Raw genomic sequence first — 27,757 nt, 5'->3', positions numbered from 1 at the left:
ACATTCTGTTGTTCTTCTCTCTGTACCTGTTTGAACTGATTCCTGTTCCTCAGTTTTTCACTTCTAATCCTGCACACTTCCTCTGTCTACATCTCCACACGTCTTTTTCTTTCCTTTTTCATGCTTATTTTAATTTATGTGTGTAATCATCACATGAATTAATTTACCATAGTTATGGCTTTTAATAAACATTTGTCAGCGTAGTTTGTATCAGTTTCTGTTTCAAGTTGCCTTTAATATTCATGATCTAATTCCTGCAATTTTCCCATTTGCACGGCAGTGTTGGAATATTAAGTCCAAAAGCTCTGGAGGAATAAGAAGCTTGTGTTTATTGGGTTTGAATTGAATGCGTCTGTCTGTCTCCTGGACTTTCTTTACGTGAAGTCTCTCAGATTCAGGAATGGAAAGACTTTAATTTGATCATATTTTGTCTGATAAATTTATATCTCACTCCTTATATCTCACAGTTTGTTCATCATAAGGTGGATAGAGAGAGAGAGAGAGAGGGAGGAGAGAGAAAGAAAGAAAAAAGAGAGATAGAGAGACAAAGAGACAGAGAGATTCAGATTGAGATTTTTTGGTGTCGTTCTCTGGTGTGTTCCGAAATGCTGCTGGGATGTTTGTGTGTGTGTGTGTGTCTGTGCTTTCTGGATGTCCTGTGTGTCTCACACTCCTCTGAAGTCCACACATATCGATCTGCTTCACATTCTTATTCAGCTGAAAATCCTCATTCGGAGTGTGTGTGTGTGTGTGTGTGTGTGTGTGTGTGTGGTTGTGTGTGGGCGGCCGTGCGAGAGTGTACTGTCCCCTCCAGCTGCAGACCTGTGTGTGTGATCGATAGCTGACACTGAGTCCGTCTCTCAGCTCGCTGAGGGCTCTGTGTGTGTGTGCACGCGTGTGTTTGTGTGTGCGTGTGTGTGTGTGTGGAGGCATGTTAAAAATGTGAGCCCCTGGTCTTATCAGTGAAACTGAGCTACTCTTACTGAACACACACACACACACACATTTTTTGTGTGTGTATATGACAGTGTTCATGTGTGTATTGCCGACAGTAATATTTTTAACCCCAAACATCTGATCATCGTTTTAATAACTCTGACTCCTCCTCCTGCTGCTGCTTCATGTTCCTCTCTTCACACGTTTCGTAGTTGAGCTTCTGTAGACAGTCTGTACGTTGACTATTTTTTTGAAGATGACAGAAACGTTGTTCCTCTAATTACCATCAGAACTGAAAGAGGAGCAGGAATAACTAATGAAGCTAAAACACATACATATTCAATAATGTCCAGTTTTCTCTGGTGTTCTCATCATGTTTTTGCCACAATGCGGCTCAGTTCATTTGATCTGAATTGAGTCCTGATCTGATGTTTATATTTTTGTAGTTATAACCGCACAATGCTCTTTTCAAGTTTATTAAAGTCATTTGAGTCTAATTGAAATCGAATTTAGATTAGATGTGCTAAATGACCAACACTGCTATGTAAAATCATTTAACTGACACAACTGATACATTTGCAAAATAACAGTTTTTTCATTTAATAATGATTTATGATCTAATTTGATTGACAGATCTGACGATTTTGCTACTGGTTACTTTACTACAGTACGGTAAAATCACTTTATTTCAGCATGTTTATATAGTGATGCACTCTGAACTGATATATTTTGAGATTTTTTTATATATGTATTAGAAATCACCACTTTATTGTGTGTGTAATATTGACTGATGATCAGATTTGATTGACAGATATGATGATTTTGGCTACTAGTGAATCAAACGTTGCAGTGAACTTACTTTATTTTAGCGTGTGTCATCTGTTTTGTTTGAAGTGACTTTTTGAAATGACCATAAACAGTGTGTGTAATATTGTGCTTGTGTTACTCTGTCAGTGTATTATTTGTTGTCTAGCTCTCTGAGGTCAGAACATGTCACTTTCCCTTTTTGTTTTGTCTCTCATTCTCACGTCCAGGGTGCAGTTTTTGGTCATTGTAAGCGTTCCTTGCAGCTAAATGACCCAGATCCTAGATAACACAGCTATTCAAATCAGAGAAACAGGGGGAGCGCTGGTCTTTTCTTTTCTTTTCTTTTTGGAATTGGGGATTATTTTTCTTGTGGGGTTTCTGGTGCTGAAGGGAAGTGTGTTAGTGAGGGAAAAGGGAAGCCGCTGTTTGAATAGACTGGAACACGCACTCAGGCAGGATGTCACCACCCCTGGGGCGGCTAACTGCGACATTAGCGCCGTTCCGCTCCTTGTTAGTGACCTGACTGTGTGTGTGTGTGTGCGCAAATGTGTGTGTGTGTGTGTGTGTGTGTGTGTGAGACACACACGGAATGTTGCAGCTGCCACGGGGCACACAGGCACCATGGACCTGACAACACACACATGCACACACCTACACACACACGCGTACATATATATACATATATATATATATATAATATATATATATATATATAGTGTGTATGTATATATAGGTCCTTCAATTCATTTCCAGTGGGAAAAGCCATCAACTACAAAACCGTAAAGATTTCATCTTTGCGAGAGAGGAGAAAATCAAGCTCCACTCTTACTTCAGATCTGAAAAAATCTGCAGGTGTTTCTGTCCATCCTTCCGCTGTGAGGCAACAGCTCAACACTATGAGTCTGAAAGGATGTGTAGCTGTCAGAAGTCGTTACTGAGAAAACAGACAAAAAAAAATTTGCAAGTCAAACAAGGAAGCTGCTTCAACATCACTGAGAAGCAGAAAATTCAACCAGCTTCTAAGACTGAACTTTGGCGATGATATTTATTTGGAAAAATATCCCATATTTTGAAAATTTCAAGCAAGGCTCAGGAAAAAAGAAGCTGCAAAAAAGGCAAAACGTTGAGTTGTTGAGGTTTGGACTGGGCATTACATAAATAAAGGGTGGTCTGTGACTACTGGTCTGCTGTACACACACACACACACACACACACACACACAAACACACATATACATACATACACAGCCACACACATGCATAAATGTAAACCTTCACACCAGCACATACCCATGCTCACTCACAAACACACACACACACTCATGGAAGAATACACACAAATAACAGAAATGAAACCTCCTGCTCTTCACACATCTATAAATAACTCATTATGACTACACAATAAAAAACCTATGACTGTTCTGAGCTTTATTTTATTGTTATTTTTTATTTTATGTCATAAATATATTTTTTACATTTATTATGTGTATGTTTGAATGTAGTACTTTTTGGCAGTAACCTGACATTCTTTACTGAATGTGACTAAATGTCCTTTTTTATGGATATATTTCTTTTACTTTTTGTCTTGTTATTACCAGATTCTTTCTGTTTTTTGGATGGGAGCTGGTGCCACCAGTGTGTTGAGAGTCTGCTATTAATAACATGCATCTGTATGTGTGTGTGTGTGTGTGTGTGTGTGTGTGTGTGTTTGTGTGTTTTAGTCAGCCACATCTCAAACGGCTAAGAGGGTAATTTGTCCTATCAACAGAGAAGAAAATCACTCTCTCTGCTCTGAAGGAACACACACGCCCTCATTCTCCAGTTTCCTCAGGGTTTGTACATTGTTGTCATAACAACAGCTAATGCTACAGCTGCTTTTCTATTATTATGATTTTTATTATTGTAATTATTATTATTATTATTATTATTACTTTTGTCATTATTGTTACTGTGTGTATGTGTGTGGATTGTTGATAATGGTGGTAATTGATGGTGGTGTGGTGCTCTAGTCTTTCACCTCTCAGCCTCTGTTCTTATCAGACAAAACACTCTTCATGATGTGTGGCTTGTGCTGCAATTAGAACAACTGAACACAACATCTATCTATCTATCTATCTATCTATCTATCTATCCATCTATCTATTTTCTCTCTTTCTTTTTGTCTTTTATATCTTATAATTAGCTGTATGTTTGTAAACACTAGGGGCAGAGAAAGAGAGAGAAAGAGGGAGAGAGAAAGAGAGAGAAATATGGAGAGAGAGTGATGAGAGGGTGGATGTGGTAAGAGGGATTTGTGTTTCCTGTAGGTTTTACTGAACATGTGTAAACACTCTCACGCTCTTCTCTCACTCTGTTTAAAGATGTTTGTGCAGTTACATTAATTGGGTTTAATGGTGACTGTTAAATACAGCTGTGTGTGTGTGTGTGTGTGTGTGTGTGTGTGTGTGTGTGTGCGTGTGGTGGGGGGAATAGGATGTCCTTGATTCTAGAGAGTGTTGCAGGTATAGCTAGTCACTGCACATAAACACCACACACTCTCAGCTCTTAACATAAAAGGTTCTAAACAGTAGGTTTCCCATCATAGATAAGAACCTTGTTTTTTGTATCGTGAAGTGTGTGAGCAGCACGCACACACACTCTGACATTAATTCCAGCAGTGATGATGCTATCTATACCTCTGTCTTTAACACGTATCTCACCTGTGAGTGTGTGAGGTATGGAGATGCAAAAATATAAACATACAAATAGAGAAACTGAGGCTTATTCTGTGCTGTAATGTCACTTAGTGGTCACTCTGATGCAGGATGGCATTTCCGCTCTAAAACATAGTCTAAAGTGTCTTTATTCTGATATACTGAGTGACACACTGATCCATACTAATGACCCAGCCTCAAAATCATTAGCTCCTACTATAGGCTAGAATGAAGTGGCTTTTGTCGCCAGGCAACCAGGCCAGGGTCAAAGGTCATGGTCTGAAGACACTAGTGTTCGCGGCTGTCTGAGTGAAAGAGTGAGAGTGGATGAACTGAGAATGGAAAAGGAACAAAGGAGAGAAAGTTGTGTGCCGCCTGGTGTGTGTGTGTTTACAAAACATGTGTGCACGCGTCAGGAAAACATTTTAAGTGCTTTCTTACAACTGTGTGTGTGTGTGTGTGTGTGTGTGTGTGTGTGTGTGTGTGTGAGTGAGACACTTCGCACAGCTGAATATTTCATGCAGCTGAAATCTGTGCCATGTCTTTTCAAAACATGACAAATTTGTTTTTTTTCTGTTTTTCTCCATTTTGCTGGAGCATTACTGAGACTTTTTGCACTGGATATAGTGAGTGTGTGTCTATGTATGTGTGTGTGTGTGTGTGTGTGTTTGCACAGATGTGAGTGTATATGCTGGCTGATGTACCATGTCCACCTATAGCTGTATTGATCTGGAGCAATTTAAAAAATATGACACAGAGCACACAATATGCACACACGCATACACACACACACACACACACACACACACACACACACACAATCCTGTAAAACTTTCCACTAATAGATACTTTTCTTTGTACCGCTATACATGTTCTGTGCTCTAAATATGATGATGCAAATGAATATTTTTATGTTTAAAGAACAGATATATCAACTAAACTATACAAAAGAAAACTTCTGGCTTCAGTTTAAACATCAATTTTGTCTTGTAATATTCTGTGCTTATACATTCTATGAAATTTTATAGAGGGACAAAGCTGTACTCTAGATTACACTTTTTAAAGTTGCCAGAAAGGGTTCCTTGCACAATGCAATAGAAAAACACTTTTGGTTCCCTAAAGAACCATGGTTTTTTTGGAGAACCGGTTTTGTAAATGAGATGTGTGAGAGTGAAGAACTTTTTAAACTTTCATATAATGCAATATTTAAGGGTTCAAGAGCCTTGATATTATCAATGATATGGTCTGTTGTTGAAATAGATCTCTGATTTGATGTCGTCAATGTGTTGTCACTGGCATGCTCATATTAGGGACTCTAGGCCTTTTTCTATAGGAAAATGAACGCTGTTGTTCCAAAGATAAAATGTTTAGTTCTTTCAGTTTTTTCAGAATGTCACTGTATCCACTGAATTATAAGATCCTTACGGAGTCAAAATATGAGTAATGCGTCACTATAGGAGATTTTTGTTGGTATATAACTGCATTTAAGGTTAACAGTAGACTTACTTCATGCAAAGTCATTTCACTGCACAGGAGTGTTAGCTTGCTTGTAGCCATATTCACATTTCAACTACCTAACAAACTCATAATTCAGAGGATCCAGTGACAGTGGGAGGAAGAACATATTGAGATATGTTCATTATTTGGGCATGTCGTCGACTACAAAATGATGCCCTGCCGCACAGATCTGTATTTGAGCGGATTTACAATAACTGTATCACTATCTCTGACGTTTTTAACATTTTAAGTGCTGTCAGCTCAGCCAAGAGAAGCTTAATTTCTCTCTGGGTGAGAACAGCAACAGCATCAGCAGTAACTGTTCCCTTAGAGAAGTGCGTGCGTGCGTGTGTGTCGTTTAGAGCAGAGTGAACACGTATAAAGCAAAATGCCTAGAGGTTGCTCCTGGCACTTTCTGGCCACCAGACGCCTGTCATAGCTCAGAGAGGAAAAAAGAGCAAGGAGCAGAGGTGTCTGTGTGTGTGTGTCAAAGGGGGTGGGGGCCCCCTGTTCAAATCATGTCACGTAGGGCTAATTCATCCGCTCTCATTAGAGCAAGGAAGGGACCGCGGGGGCCGCCATAGCACCACACACACACATACATACACACACACACAGGATCGCACGCACGACACTGGCGGAGTAGTTTGGGGAATAGAAAATTGCTTTCTCAGGAAGGCCCCGGCCAATTAAGGACCTGACCGTATTGAATGTCAAGTGTTAATTTAGGTTCTGTGTGTGTGTGTGTGTGTGTGTATGTGTAAGTGTGTGTGGAGGGGGGTTCTCTCAGCTACAGGAAGTGCAGGGTTCGTGCGATGAGCAGATTCCTGTGCAGTATATGCTGATTGGGTGTTACGTGTCACAGACAAGTGGCGAATGCCCCGAGAGAGAGAGAGGGATTAACTGTATTGTAGTGATAAAGAATGAGTGAGTGTAGTTTAGGGAAAAGACAGAGAGAAAAAGAGAGAGAAAAAGAGGAGAAAGACAAAGTGAGAAAGAGAGAGAGAGAGAGAGAGAGAGAGAGAGAGGGAAGATTGAACGAGATGAAAAAAGATGGAAGAGAGAGAGGGAAAGAAAGAGAGACACAAAAATGTCTGTGAAGAAATGTCTAAGAAGAGGGCCTAAGAGGAGAGAGAGAGAGAGAGAGAGAGAAAGAGAGAGTAGGGGAGGGAGAAAGAAGGCCTGAGAGAAGTTAGAGAGACAGAGAGAGGGGGATGCACACATATACACACACACGCTTGCAAAATGCAACTCATACCATCTACCTCAAACACACACATACACACACACTCAAACATTACATTAGGCTTGTGCCACAGTGTATGTGGGTGTGTGTAGTGTAAGCTGTGTGTCTGAAAGCTCCTGATGTTAAACTCCTCCTTCATACCTACATGATCTAATAGAGCTGCACTTAGCCTTAATGTAGCGTTATCAGCATGACACACACACACACACACACATACACACTTTCTTTAACACTGGTATTTCTCCTCCACAGAGGCTTTCAGCAGTGTATGCGCAGAACTGTTCAGCAAAAAATCAATAAAAAAACTGTATGACGCACTGTTATCTATATCTATTATCTTTTGCCCATGTTTATAGTTAACTGTGTCATACAGTGTCAGAAACCACATAAGCAAGTCTATCTGAGATTACTTAACAGCTGCACATAGTTTGAGGCGAGTGTGTGATTTAAGCATACAGTTAGCAAATGAGGGCGGCACGGTGGCGCAGCGGGTAGCGCTGTTGCAAGAAAGGCCTGGGTTTGATTCCCGGCTGGGCGACCAGGGCCTTTTTTGTGTGGAGTTTGCATGTTCTCCCCGTGTCTGCGTGGGTTTCCTCTGGGTACTCCGGTTTCCTCCCACAGTCCAAAAACATGCAGTCAGGCCAATTGGACATGCTAAAATTGCCCCTAGGTGTGAGTGTGTGTGTGAATGTGTATGTCTGTCTGTCTGCCCTGTGATGAACTGGCAACCTGTCCAGGGTGTATCCTGCCTTCCGCCCAATGACAGCTGGGATAGGCTCCAGCACCCCACCGCGACCCAGAAGGATAAGCAGTTTAGATGATGTATGTATGTATGTTAACAAATGAGGTATAAGCTTCTATTGTTTGTTGCATTACCTTAGCTCAACTAGCTTTGTCGCTCCAGTCTGAAAATACAGAAACAAACCACACACCAAACATGTCTTGGCTGATTGACTACGCTTGGGGTAAGAAGGAAAACTGGGTACAGTTGACTTTTGGCCAAATTTTCCATTTAATGCCTGAATGATGGGTTGTGTGTGTGTTTGGGGGGGGATGCATGAATGACGCACATACCAGACACACACACACAAACACACACAAGAACACACACTGCCGTTTGAAATCGAATAGAGAAGAACATTGAGATGAGATTGTGTTATTAGAGACTGCTGCTACTGACAGTGATGAGAATACACACACTATACACACGCATACACACTTACTGCTTTTACTCAACATATTCTTCTTACCAAAAACTGATTTTATATTTTTTTATTTTGGTGCCCAAGAACACTGAGTAGTTTAACCTCATCATAACGAATTTCTGACGGAAATAAATGTGATGGGGTGGAATATTTGAGGCTGAACTGCTGGCCATGGTCCTTGTTATCAAGGTCTGACTATTCAAGGTCAGTTTTTCAACAGTGAATTACACAACTTTTTTATGAATATTGCAAAAAAAAAAAAAATCATATAAAACTGTTTTCTTTTTCTGTTTTGTGTAACAGAGTACAGCGAAAGAAGCTGGTGTGAGGGGGAAAGCAAAGCTCAAGGGCCCAGATAAATTATAAAATTTTTGTTTACAATGAATACAATTATATTAAAATAATATATTTTGTGTTGATGTGAAATGGAGCAGGGCAGGGGTTTGATGTTGAAAGAACTGTTTGTTTGAGATTTGAGTCTTCTATTAAAATGTCTATATGGACATTTAAAAATGCCTTTAAGCCCTAAACAATAGATAAAATAAAGCATTCCACTTGCAGTATTATTTTTATACATTATGTTAATAATGAACTTTGAATTAATATATTTAGGCTTGAAAACTGTTATTAGCAGATTTTTGTCTTGGCATCAAATGTCGACTCAAATGGCGCTCTACATGGGCTGACTCTCACACACATGAATGCACAAGTAGCAGGTACTTATACCCACTGCTGTACAACAGTGCAAAGTGTGTGAGATTAATTTACAGGGTATTTACTATAAATAACAACAAATTTAAATTCAATCAGGGAGAACAATAATACCATGTTTTAGTGTATAGGGATAAATGAACTCTTTATTCCTTTAAACTGCAGGCTTATTACCCAGTTACTATTCTGTATATATTTGTGTGTGTGTGTGTGTGTGTGTGTGTGTGTGCGTGTGTGTGTGTGCAAAGCTCCGTGACAGACAAGCTTTTACACGTGTCATCTTCTCTTGTGTTAGCCATTGTACTTTAGTACCCCTGAGGGGCCGACGTGAGCGCATACACACACTCAAACACACACACACAAACACACACACACAGCCATCATGGTCAGATCTGCTGGCACAGAGTGAGGACTTCTTTTTTGCACAATCACACAGTTTCCACTTATTGTGAAACTGCGTTTATTTTTAGAAATAAAAAAAATTGGATGTCATTTTATAATTTTCTTCGTTAGGTTGTTATGTTTGCAGCAGTGTTTCCTCCACCGTCAGAGCAAGAAATCCACATTTATAAATAAAAAGTTGACTACAGCCAAATGTATTTAACAATAACTGTAGCCAAACATGGCGACAAAATAACTGTTCTTTTTATCATACACTAACTTAGTTTATGTTAAGTTTATGCTAATTACATTCATTTCAGTCATTTTAAAACAACCGTTAGAAGATTGAAATAATATTTTTTTAGTTATATGGGCCATTTAAAAAAAAGTGGGAAGTGCAAAAATATAAAAAAATAAAGATATATAGATATACATAGACAGAACTTTATATTTTTCCATAGCTGAGAATGTTTAGCTAATTTTTAAAGGACAAAAATATTTACTGCAAAAAAAGGCTTTTACAACAAAGCAAAGCTCACTCTGCTTCTGAGCCTTCCCTTTAATCACTCTTTCAACTCACTCTACTGCTGCTACTGCCTTCAACTCATTCTACTGCTGCCACTGCCTTCAAGTCACTCTATTGCTGCCACTGCCTTCAACTCACTTCATTGCTGCCTCTCACTCTTCTGTTGCCATTGCCTGCCACTCACTCTGCTGCTGCCACTGCTTTAAACACATTTTAGCATCTATAGTGCAGTTGTGGGTGCATCTTTGCTTCTTTGTTTTATGTGTGTGAGACTGGCTGTGAGATAGCATGTGTAGATTACAGCCAATGACTAATGATTTGCTTTGTGGACACTTGCTTTGAGGTACGTTCCACACTGTGTGTGTGTGTGTGTGTGTATGTGTGTGTGTGTGTGTGTGTGTGTGTATTGATGTATTGCTCATTCAGCATTCAACAACAAAGTGCTGAATTGGCAGCTGCGTTCCACTCAGTCTAATGCTGCCACTGTCTTCCACTCTCTCTCCTGCTGCCACTGCCTTCCACTCACTCAACTGCTGCTTTCCACTCACACTGCTGCTGCCACTGCCTTCCAGTCACTCCACTGTTGCCACTGCCTTCCACTCACTCTACTGCTGTCACTGCCATTCAGTCACTTAACTGCTGCCTTACACACATTTAATTGCTGCTTTCCATTCACTCTCCTGCTCCCACTGCCTTTCACTCACTCGACTGCTACCACAGTCTTCCACTCACTCTGCTGCTGCTACTGCCTTTAACTCCTTTTGCTGCTGCCACTGCCTACCACGCACTCTAAAGCTGCCAATGCCTTCCACTCACTCTTCAGATGCCACTGCCTCCAACTCTTTTTTACTGTTGCTGTCACTGTCTTCCATTCACTCTACTACTGTCAGTGCTTTCCACTCAGTCCACTGCTGCCGCTGTCCACTTTCCCTTTAATATCCCTCTGTCCCTCTCTCCCTCACTCTGCTGCCACCACTGCCACAATTTCATCTTCACATCTCTCCATTCCTCCTACCCATTATCCTTTCATCCCCATCTCTCTCGCTCTACTGCTTTACTTTCCCTTTAACATTTCTCCATCCTTCAAACCCTTCATCTTTCTCTCCCTCACTCTACTACTGCCACTGCTTCCCTTTAATATCCCTCCGTCCTTCCTTGCCTTCATCCCTCTTTTCCTTGCATTTCTACTACTATTATTACTGCTTCACTTTCCTTTCACATTTCTTCATCTTTTCATTGCCTTCAGCCCCCCTCTCTCACTTTTCCTTTAATATTCCTCTCTCCATACCCCCCTCGTCCTTTTTCCTTTGCACTACTGCTGCCAAATGCTTCACTTTCTTGTTAACATCCTTCCATCCCTGTCTCTCTCACTGTACTGCTGCCACTGCTCACTCTTCCATTAACATCCCTCCATCCATTACTACAGCCACTCCTTCACTTTCCTTCTAACAACTCATTCCTCCATCCCTCTGTCCCTAACTCTGCAGTAATGTTACATGTTGGCCCCAAAATATTCCAGACTGTGTTCACACTACAGGGCACAAATCTGGCTTTTTGTTCTATAATGCGTGTGTGAAGTGTGAACATTACTAATCACATATATGAGTCACTTACACACACTAAAGGTGAACCAAGACGAGAGAGAGATCAGATCTGAGTAAAAATCAGAGTTGAGCAATAAGACTTGGAAAGAGGACGCAGAGTTAGTGAGAGTTTTCCAGACTCAGAGAAGCTTGTCCAGCTGAGATCGGTCAGGCTGGATCTGCTGGCCATGCTTCACTGTGTGTGTGTGTTTGTGTGTGAGAGAGAGAGAGAGAGGGAGAGAGAGAGAGAGGGAGAGGGTGAGTGTGGCCACATTTTTATTAGAAAGCCAAAGTGTTCCGTGCGCCGTTCCCAAGGTTCCCCACCAGAGCCCTGTCTGTGTGTGTGTGTCTGTATGTGTATCTGTGTTTTAAATGAATGCACATAGTGCTGAGTCGTATCCAGGCTGTACTAGGCCACACACCTAGCGCAGGCTGGATACACACACTGCCACACACACACACATGCTCAGCCACTGTAGCCTGTTTTCTCACTTTTCTTAGAGCCACTGCTGATATATTCACCTCATACATGAGTGAAAACACACTGTAAACACCACATCACTGCGCACACTCCGTACCCACAGCACTGAACACACACTCCATACCCACAGCACTGAACACACTCTCCATACTCACAGCACTGAACACACACTCCATACCCACAGCACTGAACACACACTCCATACCCACAGCACTGAATGCACACTCCACACCCACAGCACTGAACACACACTCCACACCCACAGCACTGACCACACTCTCCATACCCACGGCACTGAACACACACTCCACACCCATAGCACTGAACACACACTCCACACCCACAGCACTGAACATACACTCAAAACACCATGATGCTGAACACTGCAAACCAAACAGCAGTTACAGCACACCCTTTATAATCTGCATTTACATACACTGTTCATCGGAATAGATGCCTAGTTTTTAATCTGGGTGATGTGTTCTTTACCAGTTTGCAATAACATACCATATTGAAGCTTAAACACTTTTTTCAAAGAGCAAAACAATATCACACGAGTAAATACTTGCGCTAATATTAGTGACAGTGCCACTTATTTTAATCCCACTTTTGTGATGTTGGCCAGAAGAGTTTCAGTATTTGCAGGTTTTCATTACTTGGAAGATTATTCCCCTGATGATTATACCCATTAACATAACTTTTTCTAATATTCAAATATTTTAGAGGAAAAATTTTTAATACAAAATGTCGCTTCTGTCGGAACAAAATCTCGTATCTCCAAAATGATAACTTTACAGGAGAAGCAAAAAAACACACTTTACTTTTCATGTAAGTCAATGGAGCCAGAATTTTTTCATTTTGGGCCATTCATCATGATATTTATACACAATGTAAAGGACAACAGGCGTTTTCAAATTATGTCAAAAACTGAACAATGATAAAAACAGAGATACAAGGTTTTGTTCAGCAGCGATTTGTTTAAATCAGTGACTCGTAATATATGAATGTATATAAAGTCACAAGGGAAAAGACAAATATGTTACATTTTGAGAACAAATGAATTAAAAAAATCAAATAAACAAATAAATAAATAACTATCAGCAGGACTATATCTTAGTAACCACCTGTTGTATCAGAATTTTTCCTGTGTGCTCTGAAAGACTGCAGTGTGTTTCAGTGCCACATTACAGCGTCGGCCAAAATGTGCAGGTGTCCCAGCAGTGCGTCTACTGTGTGTCTTATCACTCACTGTAGTGTGTGTGTATGTGTGCGTGTGTGTGTGAACGTGCGTGCGGCTGTGTTTGGATAAAAGTGGCTGAACTCAGTCCAAACATCCCCCATCTGCTGACCAATCCTTGAACTCCAGCCTCCACACACACACACACAGACAGTTCAGACTAGCGCTGACGGATCTTGCAGACTGTGGTCAGTTTACCCAGAATTCCTCTGTCTCTGCTGCCATCAAGACACAAGAGACCCCCAGGTTTGATTGGTCCAGACTCTCCCCAGCAAACTTGTCTGATTGGCTGATGAAAGTTTGATTGGTGCTCGGTTTTGTCCGCAGTGTACCATAAAACGCACAATAAAGCTCTGGTCCCAAAACGGACAGCTCTAATAGAAAAACGCCCCGGCCACTAAAAACCGGCAGAGAAACAACTCAGCCGCTCAAAATACGCCAAAATAATCAGCTCTTTCTGCTAGATTAATAAAAGCCCACATTTCTCTTTCTGTTTCCGCTCATTTGCTGTAAATTCAGCTGTGTGTGTTCCAGCATGTGTGTTTTTTAACCTCCTTCGCTTTTTGAGAGAGTGTTGTGTGGACAGAGACAGTGGTTATGTTCTGTGTGTGTGTGAGAGAGAGAGAGAAAGACAAGGTGTGGTCACACACACACACACACACTATGGTAACAGAACAGAAGTGACACATGCATCACAGGGTTGTGACATTCTGGGGTCAGCCAAGAGGTCACTCTGAACACCCTGGGAACGGTGTGTGTGTGTGTGTGTGTGAGGCAGTAGGTGGGGATGGTCACTGAAGGAAGTCAGAGTGGCCTCTGAACAAGCTGTGTTTCTTGATCTCTCTCTCTCTCTCTCTCTCTCTCTCTCTCTCTCTCTCTGTCTTTCTCACTCAGTCTGTCTATCTCTCTGTCTGTCTCTCTCTTGAATTCTCTCTTTCACTCTATCTTCTCTCTAACTAACTTTTTTCTCTTTTTTGCCTTATATTTTCCTTATCTATTCCCTGGTCTCTCCATCTCTCTGTTTCTTCTTTCTATTTTTGTTCTCTTTCTCTGTCCTTTTCTTTCTCTCTCTCTCTGTCACTCTTTTGTTCTGCTTTTCTTTTTTTACTGTCTCACTTTTTCTGTATCATCTTTCTTTTTTGCCTTTCCCTTCTTTTTTCGTTCTTTTCTCTCCCTTTCTCTTTTTTCTTTCTTCATCTCTCTCATTTCTCTTTCTGATTTCCTTCTTCTCTCTCTCTGTCTGTCTGTCTGTCTCTCTCTCTCTCTCTGGCAGGCTCTAATGGCAGTATGATGTAGTCTGTTGAAGTCTGTTGTGACTGCTGCATTCCTTTCAGGTTAAAGCAGGGGAAATTGCATTGTGTTCAGGATTCAGAGTCGCATGAATGTTTTATTGCCATGAGAGCAAGCGTCAAAAGGTCCTTCTGAGGACCCCCAGGGAGAGAGAGAGCGAGAGAAAGAGAGAGTTAGTCTGAGTGTGATGAACTATGACAGTCACTTAGTGGGATTTCACTCAGCCTAAATTGTAACTCTTAGGAAAGAACACACATGACAATTACAGAGTGGAAAAAAATGCGACAGGACACATCTTGTGGGGGAGGAGGGGGGGGGACGGGGGTGTAACTTAAGACTCTGGACAGCTTCCTGCACATTTGTGTGTGTGTGTTTGTGTGTGTGTGAGAGAGAGAGAGCATATGAGGTATGTGACCCAAACTGAGTTACTGTTAAATGAACAGCAGTGACAGCAGAGCTTACAAATAAACCTCGTAAAATGCACTTTGTTGGGTTTGTTTAAAATGTTTCAGCATTTTTCTGTCCATATTGATGTGTGTCTTTGGAAAGTATTCTGTGTGAGAGCCAACGTGTATGTGTGTGTGTTTGTTTTTGTTCAATAAAGTTCTGACTAGTACAACCAGAGTTAACCTATAGTACTGTAAAAATGCTCCTGACTTTAGGATTAGGGATAGATTTAGGATTAGCTTTAGGAAATTCAGTAGCACTTTACTAAAGGGTGGCATTCATAAGGCCACGACACCTACATATGTCTTTCATGACAACTGACATAAACCTACATAAACAAGTGTCAGTGTCATAAAAGAGTGCTTTCCTCAGTCCTGCTTGCATGTCACCCCAGTAAGTTCTGGTAACTGACGTTTGTTGGAATAAGTCTTTATAAATGTCCACATAGGTTTATGTTTCAGTTTGTCATAAAAAGTCTTATGGGGGTGTCATGTAGCCTAATGACTGCTGCCCTTCAGTAGTGTTGCCAAGAAAATCTTACACAAAGATATTTACATATATATAATACATATGGGGTGTATTATTTATAGATATAGATAACTTCATATATGTATTACAGTGGGACATATTGCAAATAGGTACTTACATATATATAATACACATGGGACACATATATATTAGTCAGTGTCCTGACAAGTTATAAAAGTTTGGAGTGGAGTGTGTAGGGAGGGACCCTTGCTCTGCGTGGTACCAGCGGGTGTGTGTCAGGGCTGCTCATGGTACAGTGTGTTACAGCTTATACTCCTTCATTCCTGTTGCACTGTAACCTCAGGGAGGGAGAGAAGGAGGCCAAGAGAAAAGAAGCCAGAAGCACAGAGTGTATTTTGATATGTTGCTATCGTACAGTTTGAGCGAAGGGGTTTTTGGAGGTTGTGTCTCTCTCACACACACACACACACACACACATACACACACACACACATACACACACACACATACACACACACACACACACACAGACATGCATACATGCACAATTTGTCACCAGTTTTATGGAATATACGGCCGTGTCTCCTCCCTTTGCAGAGGAGGCAACCAGAACCCATTACAGTATTTCTTCAGTAAGGAATTCAGTTTCAAATTGATTTTCATGCTAACTTGCACAAATGTTTGGCTGGGTAAAAAGCCCCCAGGGGGCAAAAAAGCCCTGGCACATGGCCCACATTTGTACTGCCACTGCTCTTCTCTTCGCTGAAACACATTCACTTTGTACAATATTCAGAACTTTAAGCCTAAACTCAGCTCAGCTCTAGAGAGAACTAGCAATACACTACAGGCTGAGAGGAAGCAATTTTGCAGACATAAACATGCTCAATGTAAGACGCTAACATCAACAAAGAGTGTGAAGAAGGCTTTTCCCAAAGAATATGCTAAAGTAAAGGCTTATTCACACCAAGTCCAGTTTTTTATGGATAGTGTATCTGAACATGGTCTGTGGTCAGCGTGTGTGTGTGTTGGAATGGAGTTGTGACATGTAAATAATCATGTGTTTTCCAATGTGGTGCAATGCAAAATCAGCTGACATCTTTCTGGAATTCTGAAAACAAAGCAATTTCTTCTAACAGAAATGTCAAAAACTTTGAACCCAAACAGCTCAGAAAGTAGAACCAACACTCAAAATATCAGTGTGTGTTAGTGTTAAAATGATGGTTCCCCCTGTTACCACAAATGTAGTCACTCAGCCAAGACATGTTTGGTGTCTGAACATTAGTTTTAGCCCTGTAGCTACAAGGCTAATGTATCTAGCAAAAACTGAAAGCTTATACCCACCGATTAGCATGGTGCTAAGTGCATGCCTGAATCATCACACACTCACTTCAAACTGTATCAAGTTGTTAAGTAATCTCAAATAGACTTGCTTTTGTGGTTTCTGACACTGAATAACTGTTATGTACAAACATGGACAAAAGTAAAGACAAAATTTTACTATGATGTGAATTTGTAGCTATGCAACATACTTTGGGTCCATTTTTGCTTCTGATAACGTCTGGAGATGTGTGAGCTGGCACGGGCTGGTACCCCCCACCCGACTCCCAGACCACACGACTTGCACAAGCGTGCCACTCTTTACATAAACACAGTCTTCCTGCTCCAAACACACCCAGCTCTCTAGAGAACAGCAATGCTGGTACCACAATTTCCAGGAAATTTTTCCTCAGTGGGACCAAAAGGGTCACTGTGTTGGATATGTGCTATTAACTTGACTTTCAGTACCAAAGACAACAGCGTTTCATTTTTGTCACAGTGAATGTCTTACTTAGCTTTTACTAGCTAAGACGTTACTAACATGTAGTGTGTGCTAGCGTATGTTTTTACTGAAGCTTTGTAGGCTCAGTTGATTACATTCTACAAAAAGTTATATTTATTTGCATATTACCGGATATAGAGCTTCTGTAAACATGTACGCTAGCACACACTGCATGCTAGTAATGTGGTAGTTGTGATAGTGAAAGCTAACTAAGTTGTTCACTGTGATGAAAGATAAATACTACTGTGTTAACATGAGGATGGCAATTCATAGATAATCACTCAATGGGATACCATGGAAACACTAAAGCCTTGGTTGTTTGTTTATTTACATTGCTATTTTAAACAGAATTGTTAAATAACAGTTTCTATCAAAATAGCACAAGGGCAGCATCAGTCGAGACGTTTCGGTATCAGTATAAGGAACAGGATTTTAGCCTAGCAGACAGAAAAGTTTGCATTATCCATGCTGGCCTTTTCTAAACGAGCCATGTTCAGTAATTTGCTTTATTTGGTTTAATTAATTTCGCAATTTGACTTATTTGTGTCATTACAGCTTCCATCTGCTTTTGGGCAGGCATAAATATTTAGTAGCTACTTTGTTTGACATAAAAACTAGTTTGTATTTGACTTAGTAATATGTAAACCTTAATGTACATTATAACTAGCCCTTAGAACTTATGTACAGCTGGTGGAAGTGGTCCCTGCTCTTTCTCTCTTTCTCTTTGCGGTGGGTGGTATTAATCAGTAAGGCTATGCTGCGTGGTCCAGTATGCATTAATGAAGCGTATGGGTCAGCAGAGAGCAGGAGAGATGCTCTCTCTCGGAGCTGGGTGGGGGTTATAGGGCCTCACAGCACAGCTGGGAATCCGCTATCAAAGAGATGCTAATGACCGTCTCCTACCGTTAAAAAGCAGTGGATGAAAGAGCAAACACCCAGCGGGTCCGGCTCTTCTGGACACGAACCGGCTCTGAGCTGGGCCTGGGTCAGGGGGCTCCCGTCTGAGAATCGAACTATTCTACATACTTAGCTCATAACCTTAGGTGTCACGTGACCCGTCTACACCAGCCTAGTTTGTTAAAATGTCAATTTTTTATGAGATACGTCTGAAATCTGATTGACTGGGCCACATTTAAAAACATTCAGCATACATACTTATGAACACAAACATCAGATCTGTATTAATGTGCTAAATTATTGAAAATCAAAGAATTGTTTTGTTGCTTGGCAAGCTTATACTACTGTTAACACACTACATTGCTTGGTAGAAAAAAATGTTGATTGCTGCTTTTGTCTATTGTAACATTGGCCCTCAAGATGACCCGACCTCTACCCCATCACTCAGCACGATGCTAGCCAGTGCAGGTGTCTGTTCTGTTAGATGATGTAACAGAATTGGCAGTTAGCATTCTCCTCCAAGCGTGTTGAGCTGTTCAACAGCTGCAATTTGAAAGAAAGCATCAGCTAGCCTTCACCCTCTCAACTTGGCAGCACTGTATGATGGAGGAGACCTAACTAGCTGGTGGAACTGGAAAATAAAGAATAAATACAAATTTAATTAATAACATAATGATAACAACTTTTTTTCTTTTTTCACCCTAGAAATTAGATTTTGTTTTAGTTTTGGTTACCTTCTATGAAACATAGTTTCAGTTTTCTTTTTAACCATTTCTAATCCCTCAGAACTGAGCAGAGAGCAGCTCTGTGGAGTCCGTATCACTCTATAGTTTCTACAGAGGCCATAAATATGACAGGGGTCAAGCAGGGTCACCAGCTAAGCACTCAGTTGCCCATAAACTCAATAAAGGACCTGCGTCTGTCCACAAGGCCTTTCATAGTGATGGATAGATATGGAGCAGGGGTGGGAGGGGGGCTGAACTCAGAGTGTCTGCGTGTGCTAGAGATTTTTTACGAGATTTACACATGAAGCGATGATGCTAACATGTCTAAAGAGAGCTTTTGTTTTAGTTTGGGAAGCTAGTTAGTTTAAGATGTGCTCTGGCCTTGCCCTTGCTGTGTTTTGATACGATTTCAGTGCACCTCTGGCTGGCTGCAGCCTTGCCGCTGTGTGTATGTGTGTGTGCATACGTGTGTGTGTATGTGTGTGAATAATTTATCCGGCTTGTTGCGCCTGAGCGCTGGCCCTCGTGCTGTTTTTCCTGCTGCTGCTGCCGCTGCGTCTGTTTGCTTTGAGGAGCTAAATCTTGTTTGTGCGTCGTAATAAGTCAAGCCGGATTATCCCTCTTCCCCCCACCTCAACACACACACACACACACACATATACTCACACACACACAGTCCAAACACCCTCACCCCTCAGTGCTTAGCCCACATTAGCATCCCAATCACTATGTTTGCAGTATGCGTTTTCTAATGCTGGAGCACATAGCTAATTAAATTAATTCACATGCCTGTAATGATTGCTCCCCATCTATTTTTAATAGGGGGGTGCATATCAAAGAGCATTAAGTACAGAGAGGCTCCGCTGCAGTGGGGCGGGGTGGTGGAGATTTGAGGCCCAGTGTCAGTGTCACCGCTCAAGATGGAAACACATGTTCACAATTGGCCCCACTGTGGGGCAGGGAGCATGTTGAGGGGCAAACTCTTAGCAGGGATATGTTGGCAATGATTGTTACTACATACATATTAAGATTTTGCTATGCGTTAAAGGCTGTAGAGATGATTGTGGTGACTGGAAAATCACAGCCACTGAAATCAAGGTCGCTATAACTCTTAACACGATGGTGTTTGAACTATGTAATGTCTTGTAATGTAAAAAGCGACTTTCTGCAACTACTGGCACTATTTTTGAATATAGATGACAAATAGTATGGTCCGCTACATTAGCTTTTGGGCACAACTGCTAAAATATGTATTTGAATTTACCAAATTGTATTGAATTGTATTAAATCAAATTGTATTAATAATTCAAAATATATTAGTGTGGATTACGTTTCCCACACGTTGTCTTTTGTGATTGTGCTCTTTTGCTAGCTTGTGCTTCCATGAAAACTAAAAACGTTTGGCTTTGAAAAAAAATGTAATTGTAAGTCATTTGTTAGGTGTTGTGAATGGACATACATTTTTATAGAAAAAAATTAATATGTTAATTATACCTCTGAACATTAAATAAAAAAAAAATACTTTTTATATGATTACACAACCATACTATGCTCACTACACTAATGAATGACTTCTAATGGTGGTGTACTATTTTTGACACACTGTTTAGCATGTTAGTATTCATTTTTGGATGTAGTCTGTGATTTGTTAGAGGCTGATTTGCATATTGCAGCCATCTGTGTTATCAGTATTGCAATATTGCGAAAATGATTGACAAACAATATATTATGCAGCCCTGGTAGAGGGTAGTGCATGGTACAAGGAGAGAGTGACACATATTACTATTGGCTTGCAGGACTTGACGAGTTACAGGGATGACGGAGAGTGGCTAAATGGCTTGTGAGTAAGTCAGCTTGTTTGGTTAAATCACGTCGTTTAAGCATTAGCCAGCTCTTACACCTGAAACCAGCAGCCAAAAAGCACAACCACAGAGGCCTTTTATGCATGTGAAATGTTTCTCATCTTTAATATATAGATCACAGGCCCTCAGCCTGCTGGAAAAAGACAGGCATAAATATTTGAGGTGGACGTCTTTTAGATGTGAGAAAGGGCCATTTAGCTCACTCACTTGGAAAACACTGAGTGCCGAGCGAGATAGCCATCAGACAGACGGTGGGTGGGGGACATTCAAGGCATGTCCCCTTTTGTCACTGTGTGATATTTCAGTCTGCCCTGGGGGAAACTGAAAAGTAAGCATGGCCCTTGGACTTGAGCTTTCTTGCTTACTAAAAGCTTTTAGTATCACATTTTATGTATATATATATATATATATATATATATATATATAGACCTATAGATGCCTATAGATTATCAGCATACTATATGGTGATTCTCAATACTGAGCCCAGCTGAACTTCTTTTAAATTTGTAGCACCTTTAGTACTTTTTATCCAATAGTTTTACATAATACAGCACTATATATATCAAGCTGTATGTATGTAAACTAATAGACAAAGGAATATGAGTAGAATTAAAATGATAAAAACCATTAAACTGAATAAAATCAATCAATCAATCAATCAATCAGTAATTACACATTTGTTGTTCGCTTGCACCCGTATAGTGAAATGGCAAACTGCGCCCCATCTACAGCACTAGATTTAAAGTTAATCTTAGGATTGGAATTAGAATTAGGATTAGAGTTAACACAACAAGTTTTATTACACACCCCTATAACTTCTATAACTTATGAACAGATCAATCAGTTTGCATTGAAGTCCTTGTAGTTACTGATTACTATGCCTTAGTATGTGATAAGCCTGGGATTTTAAGGAGTTAAAGTAAAATTCATACACTCTGTGTCCAAAAGCATCTAAACAACCTTTCTAATATGCAAATTCAATTACTCTAAGGTGCACCATCTATTGACATTAAATTGCACACACACATATAATCACCATAGAAAGGCACTGTGAATAGAACAGGGTGCTGATCTGGAGTATCTGCACATGAGCCTAAGTTCGTCATACCCAATGTCAAGCGTCAGCTAGAGGAATATAATGTACCCCAGCATTGGGATTTGGAGCCGTGGAACTGTGTTCTCTGGTGTGATGGAGCCCCGTCCAATACCTTTGTGTTGGGTTGGAGTGGCATTTGCGTTCCAGAGCTAGTCATCCAACATCAGTACCTGACCCCATTAATGCTCTTGTGGCTGAATGCAATCAAATCCTCACAGCAAAGTAATCTAATGTGTTACGCCTTCCCAGAAGAGTAGAGAGCAAAGAGGGGACAAATTCTCTATTAAAACTCTTTGTTTTAGAGGAAATACTGAGGGTATAGGTATCCACAGACGTTAGGATATGTAATGTATTTATTTGAATATATGTTAATGGTTTTGCTTACTGCAGTCATTTCTGTACTACTGATGTCAGATCTGAGTCTGTGGTTAGAGAGACTGGGTTTAGTTGTGTTAGAGGGACAGGTAAATTGCTTTTGTAGTTGTGAGAGTGTGTGTGTGTGTGTGTGTGTTTGTGAAAGTCTCCTCTGGAGCTCATCTTGACTCCTCAATGTCACACGCTTGCAGGGGTTCCACACATTTCCATAAAATATTAAAGGGGATGTTTCCTGTAATTAAAACTGTGTGTGTGTGTGTGTGTGTGTGTGTGTGTGTGTGTGTGTGTGTGTGTGTAATTAGCCCTATAAGATGATGGAGCTGAACACAAACACTGACGCAACACAGCAGGGGGGCGTGAAGCCACACAACACACACACACACACGCACACACCACAGAAGAAGAAGAAGAAGATAATACAACAGACACACATTCAAGGATGGATTACTGACCGGGCCATTAAGGCCAGTGGCATGGTCCTCGGTCCTCTGACCACCAATGACCCCTATACATCTGACCACAAGGATCGAGGGGACAGTCCACAGTGTAAACATTAGATGAGTAAATAGCCCTTGAATATGTACAAACGGCCAAATTAATCTAAATAAATTTTAAAATGTTTTATATTATTACCGACTCAGTAATTTCAGTACTAAACGAATTTCCTTTCTGTCTGGAGCAAATTATCGAAACAATTCAAATAATAAAAAAAACATATAATTTAGCATGACAGCATGTCATAGATGTGGCTTAACATTTGAGCACCCCCAACCTTCCCGCATCCCTGCTCATACACCTACTAACACTACACACACAATAGACTTTTACAAAAACACACACGCTGACACCCCACTGATACCACACACACACACACTTTAATATCCTTAGCTCTAACACTCCAGCTTGCTGAATTATCTCCATAGCTCTATCCATATATTGATCTGTCTCTTTCCCTGCATAATTCTCTCCATCTGTCTTCTCCCTCTATCTAATCTGCTCCGCAGCTTTAACGGCCGCCGTCCCTGCCATGAACACGGTAGTAATGTGCCCCGGTAGCTGTTATGATGTGAAATGACCCTATTGATTGCTTACCCTGCTGACAAAGGAGGTGGCAGCAGCCACTTATTACTGTTAATGAGCTGTGGGATGGCTTAAGTGGCTTTTCTGCATAATGAGAGTGCTACCTGCTGCAGTAATCAGCACGCTGCGCTAAACACCCCTCAACACTGAAACACACTGCCAAGGCACTGCTGCTTTCCTCAGTGGATCACAGCTACGGGTGTAAAATGCATCGTAGTGCATTGATCTGGCGATGACGATTCAACTGCGTCAATTTTGGAATGTCAAAATCATTTATATTCGATTTTAATGATTTTAATGAGATTCAAGAAGATATGTGCCAAATTAAAATTATCTGGCTTTTTTAAAATGTAAAAATATACATATATATATATATATATATATATATATATATACGTTTGAGATTCCAGTTAGGAATGAGTTGTGTGGAGCAAAGCAGTGTGCGTGCATGAGTTGGCTGATGCTGCCTACAGCCCTGTTCAGACTAATTCATGGGACATATGCGACCGGCCGCAGTATGTGTGTGACACATGTTTTTTTATTCATTCCTCTGGTCTTTTCATCTTCAACACAACCAGAGCGCTTCCTGATATTTTCCTCCAAAGCCCTGAACAAACTCAGAACAGATGTAGGGCTCTCTCTCTTTCTCTCTCTCTCTCTCTCTCTCTCTACCCCTCTTCTCTTTATATCTTTTCTCCTCTCTCTCACTCCCTTCTCTTTCTCTCTCTTTTTTCTATTTCTGACATCTCTCTCTTTATCTCTGTCTCTCTCTCTGTCTCTCTCTCTCTCATTACTCATGTTGTCTGTGTCTGAGTGTAAATGGAAAAGTGTGACTGTATGACTGTGACTGTGCGTATATAAAACTTTTTTTATGGAGATTTCTTCTACGACAGAGTAAAACCTCATTACCGGTAATGCTCTGTCACCACTTCGTCACTGTGTAGAAACACACACACACACACACACACACACACACACACACACTCATATAAAATCCCAGGCATACCACACTTTTAGCCAAATGTTTCAAACAGATAAAAGGAGTGGGAGAATTTTTTTGTAGGTTTCAGTTTTTTCTCTATAAATTGAACAGAAAGGATTAGTGGTTTTAAATGTGTGATGATGCATCAATTTTGGAATGCAAGTGGTTATAAATGATTATAATAATATTTAACATTGAAATATGCAATTTTTTGGGCAAAAATAAACCTGGAAAGCTGTTTTCAAACGCAGAAATAAAAAACAGGTTTGATATGTTGTTTTTATTATCAAAGACCACTTTTGTGAAAATAGTTCTTGCTAATACATTTGTGTATTCAGTATTTTTCTTAAATGCCAAAATAATAAAATTGTAATGGATTTCTCCACACACAAATGTGTTCTTTCATACCTACTGTTGTGAGGTTGGACCCACTTTATACAATGCCGGTAAAAATCCCCAAAAAATTTCATTAGGTTTGGTTTTCATTTCGTAACACTGAGTTTCCATTTTTTGCTGAGCTGGGCTGTGTTGTTGTAGCTACACTCCTAAAAAGAAAGATGCCAGAAAGCCTTCTATCAATGATGCCACTGAAGCTCCACCCACTCTAAATTAAGATATTGTGATGAAAACTGAGCTGCTACAGTTTCTCATTAGGTTAAATGGGACTTACATTCTGTAAAGCTTGTCTAAACTCACCACAGTAGCTACAAAAGAACACATCTGTGGGCGAAGCCTGAAGAGAGGAACTGAACTGAATTGTCATAAGATTTACTCTCACAGAAGGAGTAAACCTCACTAAACATCAGTTCATGACATTCTGCGCTTCTGAGCAATTCTTTCTGACTGCCAGTGTATTACGGGTAACACTCTGTCACCACACTGTCGTCACTGCATGTCTCTGTTGTAAATGACTCCGGTCTGGGCGCTTTAGTCATGGATTTGGAAGGATCCCTTTGATCGCCCTCATAATTAATGCGCTGCAGGCTTACATCTCCTTTCCAGGGACTCTCCGGGTTGCGAAAGCCTTTTTCCTGTCCAGGAAACCCTCTGAGAAGCGGGAGCACAGCGCGTCCCCCTTATGGTTGTGATTTTTCTCAGAGGTCTGCGCCAAAAGCGAGCTGTTGCTCTGTGCTGGTTCCCGTCTAGACTATTTCTCACTCCTCTTCCCCATGCTAATCGATAGCCTCCTCCAGTAATAACATCATCGTTTAATATATTGCTTGTTTATCAGTTTCTCAAATGAATAAATCCATGGCGTATCGAGTGCTACATGGGACCCAGATTTATTTCGGCATGTGGTGGGTCAGAAACAGAAAAGGCGGGGGCCTATGGGAAGAGTCGATATTTTCATATGTAAGCTGCTGAAATTAATGACCTAATCTTCTCAATAAGAAAGCTTGTTTTAACAGAGTAATCCCTGAACAGAGCCTGCATTCTGATCGATGCTCCACTTTCTGCTGTCTTTCCTCTGCCTTCATACGCGGCCTTATTCACTCTCCGAGCTTTCTATATTCACCTGGCTAATGGGAGGATAATCAAACTCCTCATTTACTGCGCTCCTCGCTTTATTTTATTATGGTCTCTTGACCATATCGTTGATTGGACCATTCAGTATCTCCAGCACCTTGATGAGCGGAATCCAGCACTGTAATTCATTACTGCACCCATTTGATGAAGTGTAATTGAAATGAGTCAAACAGCGGAGACAACTCTTTTTATTATGATCTGTTATGAATTTATTCACTTATTGTAAGATTTCTTTTGCGTCTAACCACCGCTTTGCTGTGTATGGACCCTACAGGCTTCACTGTTTAACTAAACTCTTTTACTGGATACAATTACTGCACAGTATCAAGTAACACTTCAGTGTAGGAGACTTTTCTTTTTACATTATATTTATTGGGTTTTACAGGTATTAGAGGTAAATGATTATAATGATACAATATGGTATACGAAAATATAGAGTAAGCAAGCAACAAGCGAACAAACCAACATTTTAAGGTTTCTACATGTTTGCATATTATACATGATATTCTTTTGCACAACACATACTTAAACACAGGGTCATAATGTACTTATTTTCTTTTGATTCATATCAATACCTCAACAGTTACTTTAAATAAAGAAAAACGGACCCTCTATTCTAAAGTGAAGCTGTCTATTTAGCATGGACTGAGAAGGTGTTAACCTCTGGTGTGTAAGCCTTATTGGAACAAGAACTGTACTTATTAACCCCTTAAATGGCCAGGGCCTACAGGCCCAAAATTGTATTACCAGCTTGCATTGAAGTCCCTGTAGATACAGAATAATACAACATAATATGTAATAAGACTGGGATTTTAAGGGGTTAAACAAGTTTCTAGTCAATACCTAGAAATTATGTTAGTTAGTTTGCGTCTCATCAGATTGTCTTAGCAAAACACTAGGTGGATGTCTTAATATCAGTAAGTGATGTGCAAAGATTTTGATGTATAATATACAAATAAAAGGGCTCTGAAGCATATTTAATTCACTCTAGTTACTGCTACTAATGAGCAGCCGGTATGGCCTAATAAGGCTGACTAAGAGCATTACAAAGGCATCATAATACCCCCCTATACTGAAGTGTTAGTAAGATCAGACAGTTTCAACTGTCACTTTATTTGTGAACTGGCTTTCATTACTGTATATTTAGTGTATAATAGTATTCAAATGTTTTGCTTAATTATTCCTCACTCGCAGCTTGTTTAATCACGCAGAGAAATAGTATGGAAAGTGCAATTTCAGAACTTTAAAATCCATACTACATTTGTGCTCATAAGTAGGAACAGAAATATTTTATTATTTAATGAAATGATGTTTTGCAAAAAAACTTTTTATGTAATGTTTTTGTCATTTAATGGCTCCAAAACAAACAAAAAAAGTCAGTAGTGCATACGCAAACCTGTCCATGCAGAAAGTAAATCAGTAATAAATAATGTAATTATGCAATTGCATTCAAATACCATGGCAAAATGACATTAATAACTCCAGATGGCTAAATTAATTCAATAGCCCAGCAGAAAAAGTGTGAAATTTTGCTGTTGTGTGTACTGAATGAGGTGTGAGTGCTGGGATATTTTCAGGATCTTAAGGTGCACACTTAACCCCATTAGGACACGAGCGTTCACAATGTAAGGAAGGACACAAGCTTCAAAATCAACTTCCTGCATACACCCCTCAAATTAAAGCGCCATTACTTACTTGGCACTGAATTGCTCTGAAGTGTTTCATTAGGAAAATGAAGAGAGAAGGAGAGAGTATGGGGAGGGAAAAGAAAAAAAAATCAATGGAGTCTGAAAATTAAGTTAGCAATTAAGAGAGAAACAAATGAATGAAGCCAGGAATATCCATTGTGTGAAGCGGAAATTGGGC

The 27,757-nt window shown here is 40.3% G+C and overlaps 1 protein-coding gene across 3 annotated transcripts in view; it reads left to right on the top strand.

The window, feature by feature from the left end:
- Positions 1–27,757, top strand: part of bnc2 (basonuclin 2) — a 262,007-nt gene that overhangs the window by 120,232 nt on the left and 114,018 nt on the right. For 2 of the 3 annotated variants that reach the window (XM_036574807.1, XM_036574810.1), the window contains exon 3: positions 3,464–3,574. The exons of the other annotated variant lie outside the window; for it this stretch is intronic. In XM_036574807.1, the coding sequence (XP_036430700.1) occupies positions 3,464–3,574 (111 nt within the window). The remainder of the gene's footprint in view (positions 1–3,463; positions 3,575–27,757) is intronic. 3 annotated transcript variants of the gene reach the window in all.

Source organism: Colossoma macropomum, unplaced genomic scaffold (assembly GCF_904425465.1).
Source record: "Colossoma macropomum unplaced genomic scaffold, Colossoma_macropomum, whole genome shotgun sequence".
Lineage (NCBI taxonomy): Eukaryota > Metazoa > Chordata > Actinopteri > Characiformes > Serrasalmidae > Colossoma > Colossoma macropomum.
This window is presented reverse-complemented; position numbering and strand designations above follow the sequence as displayed.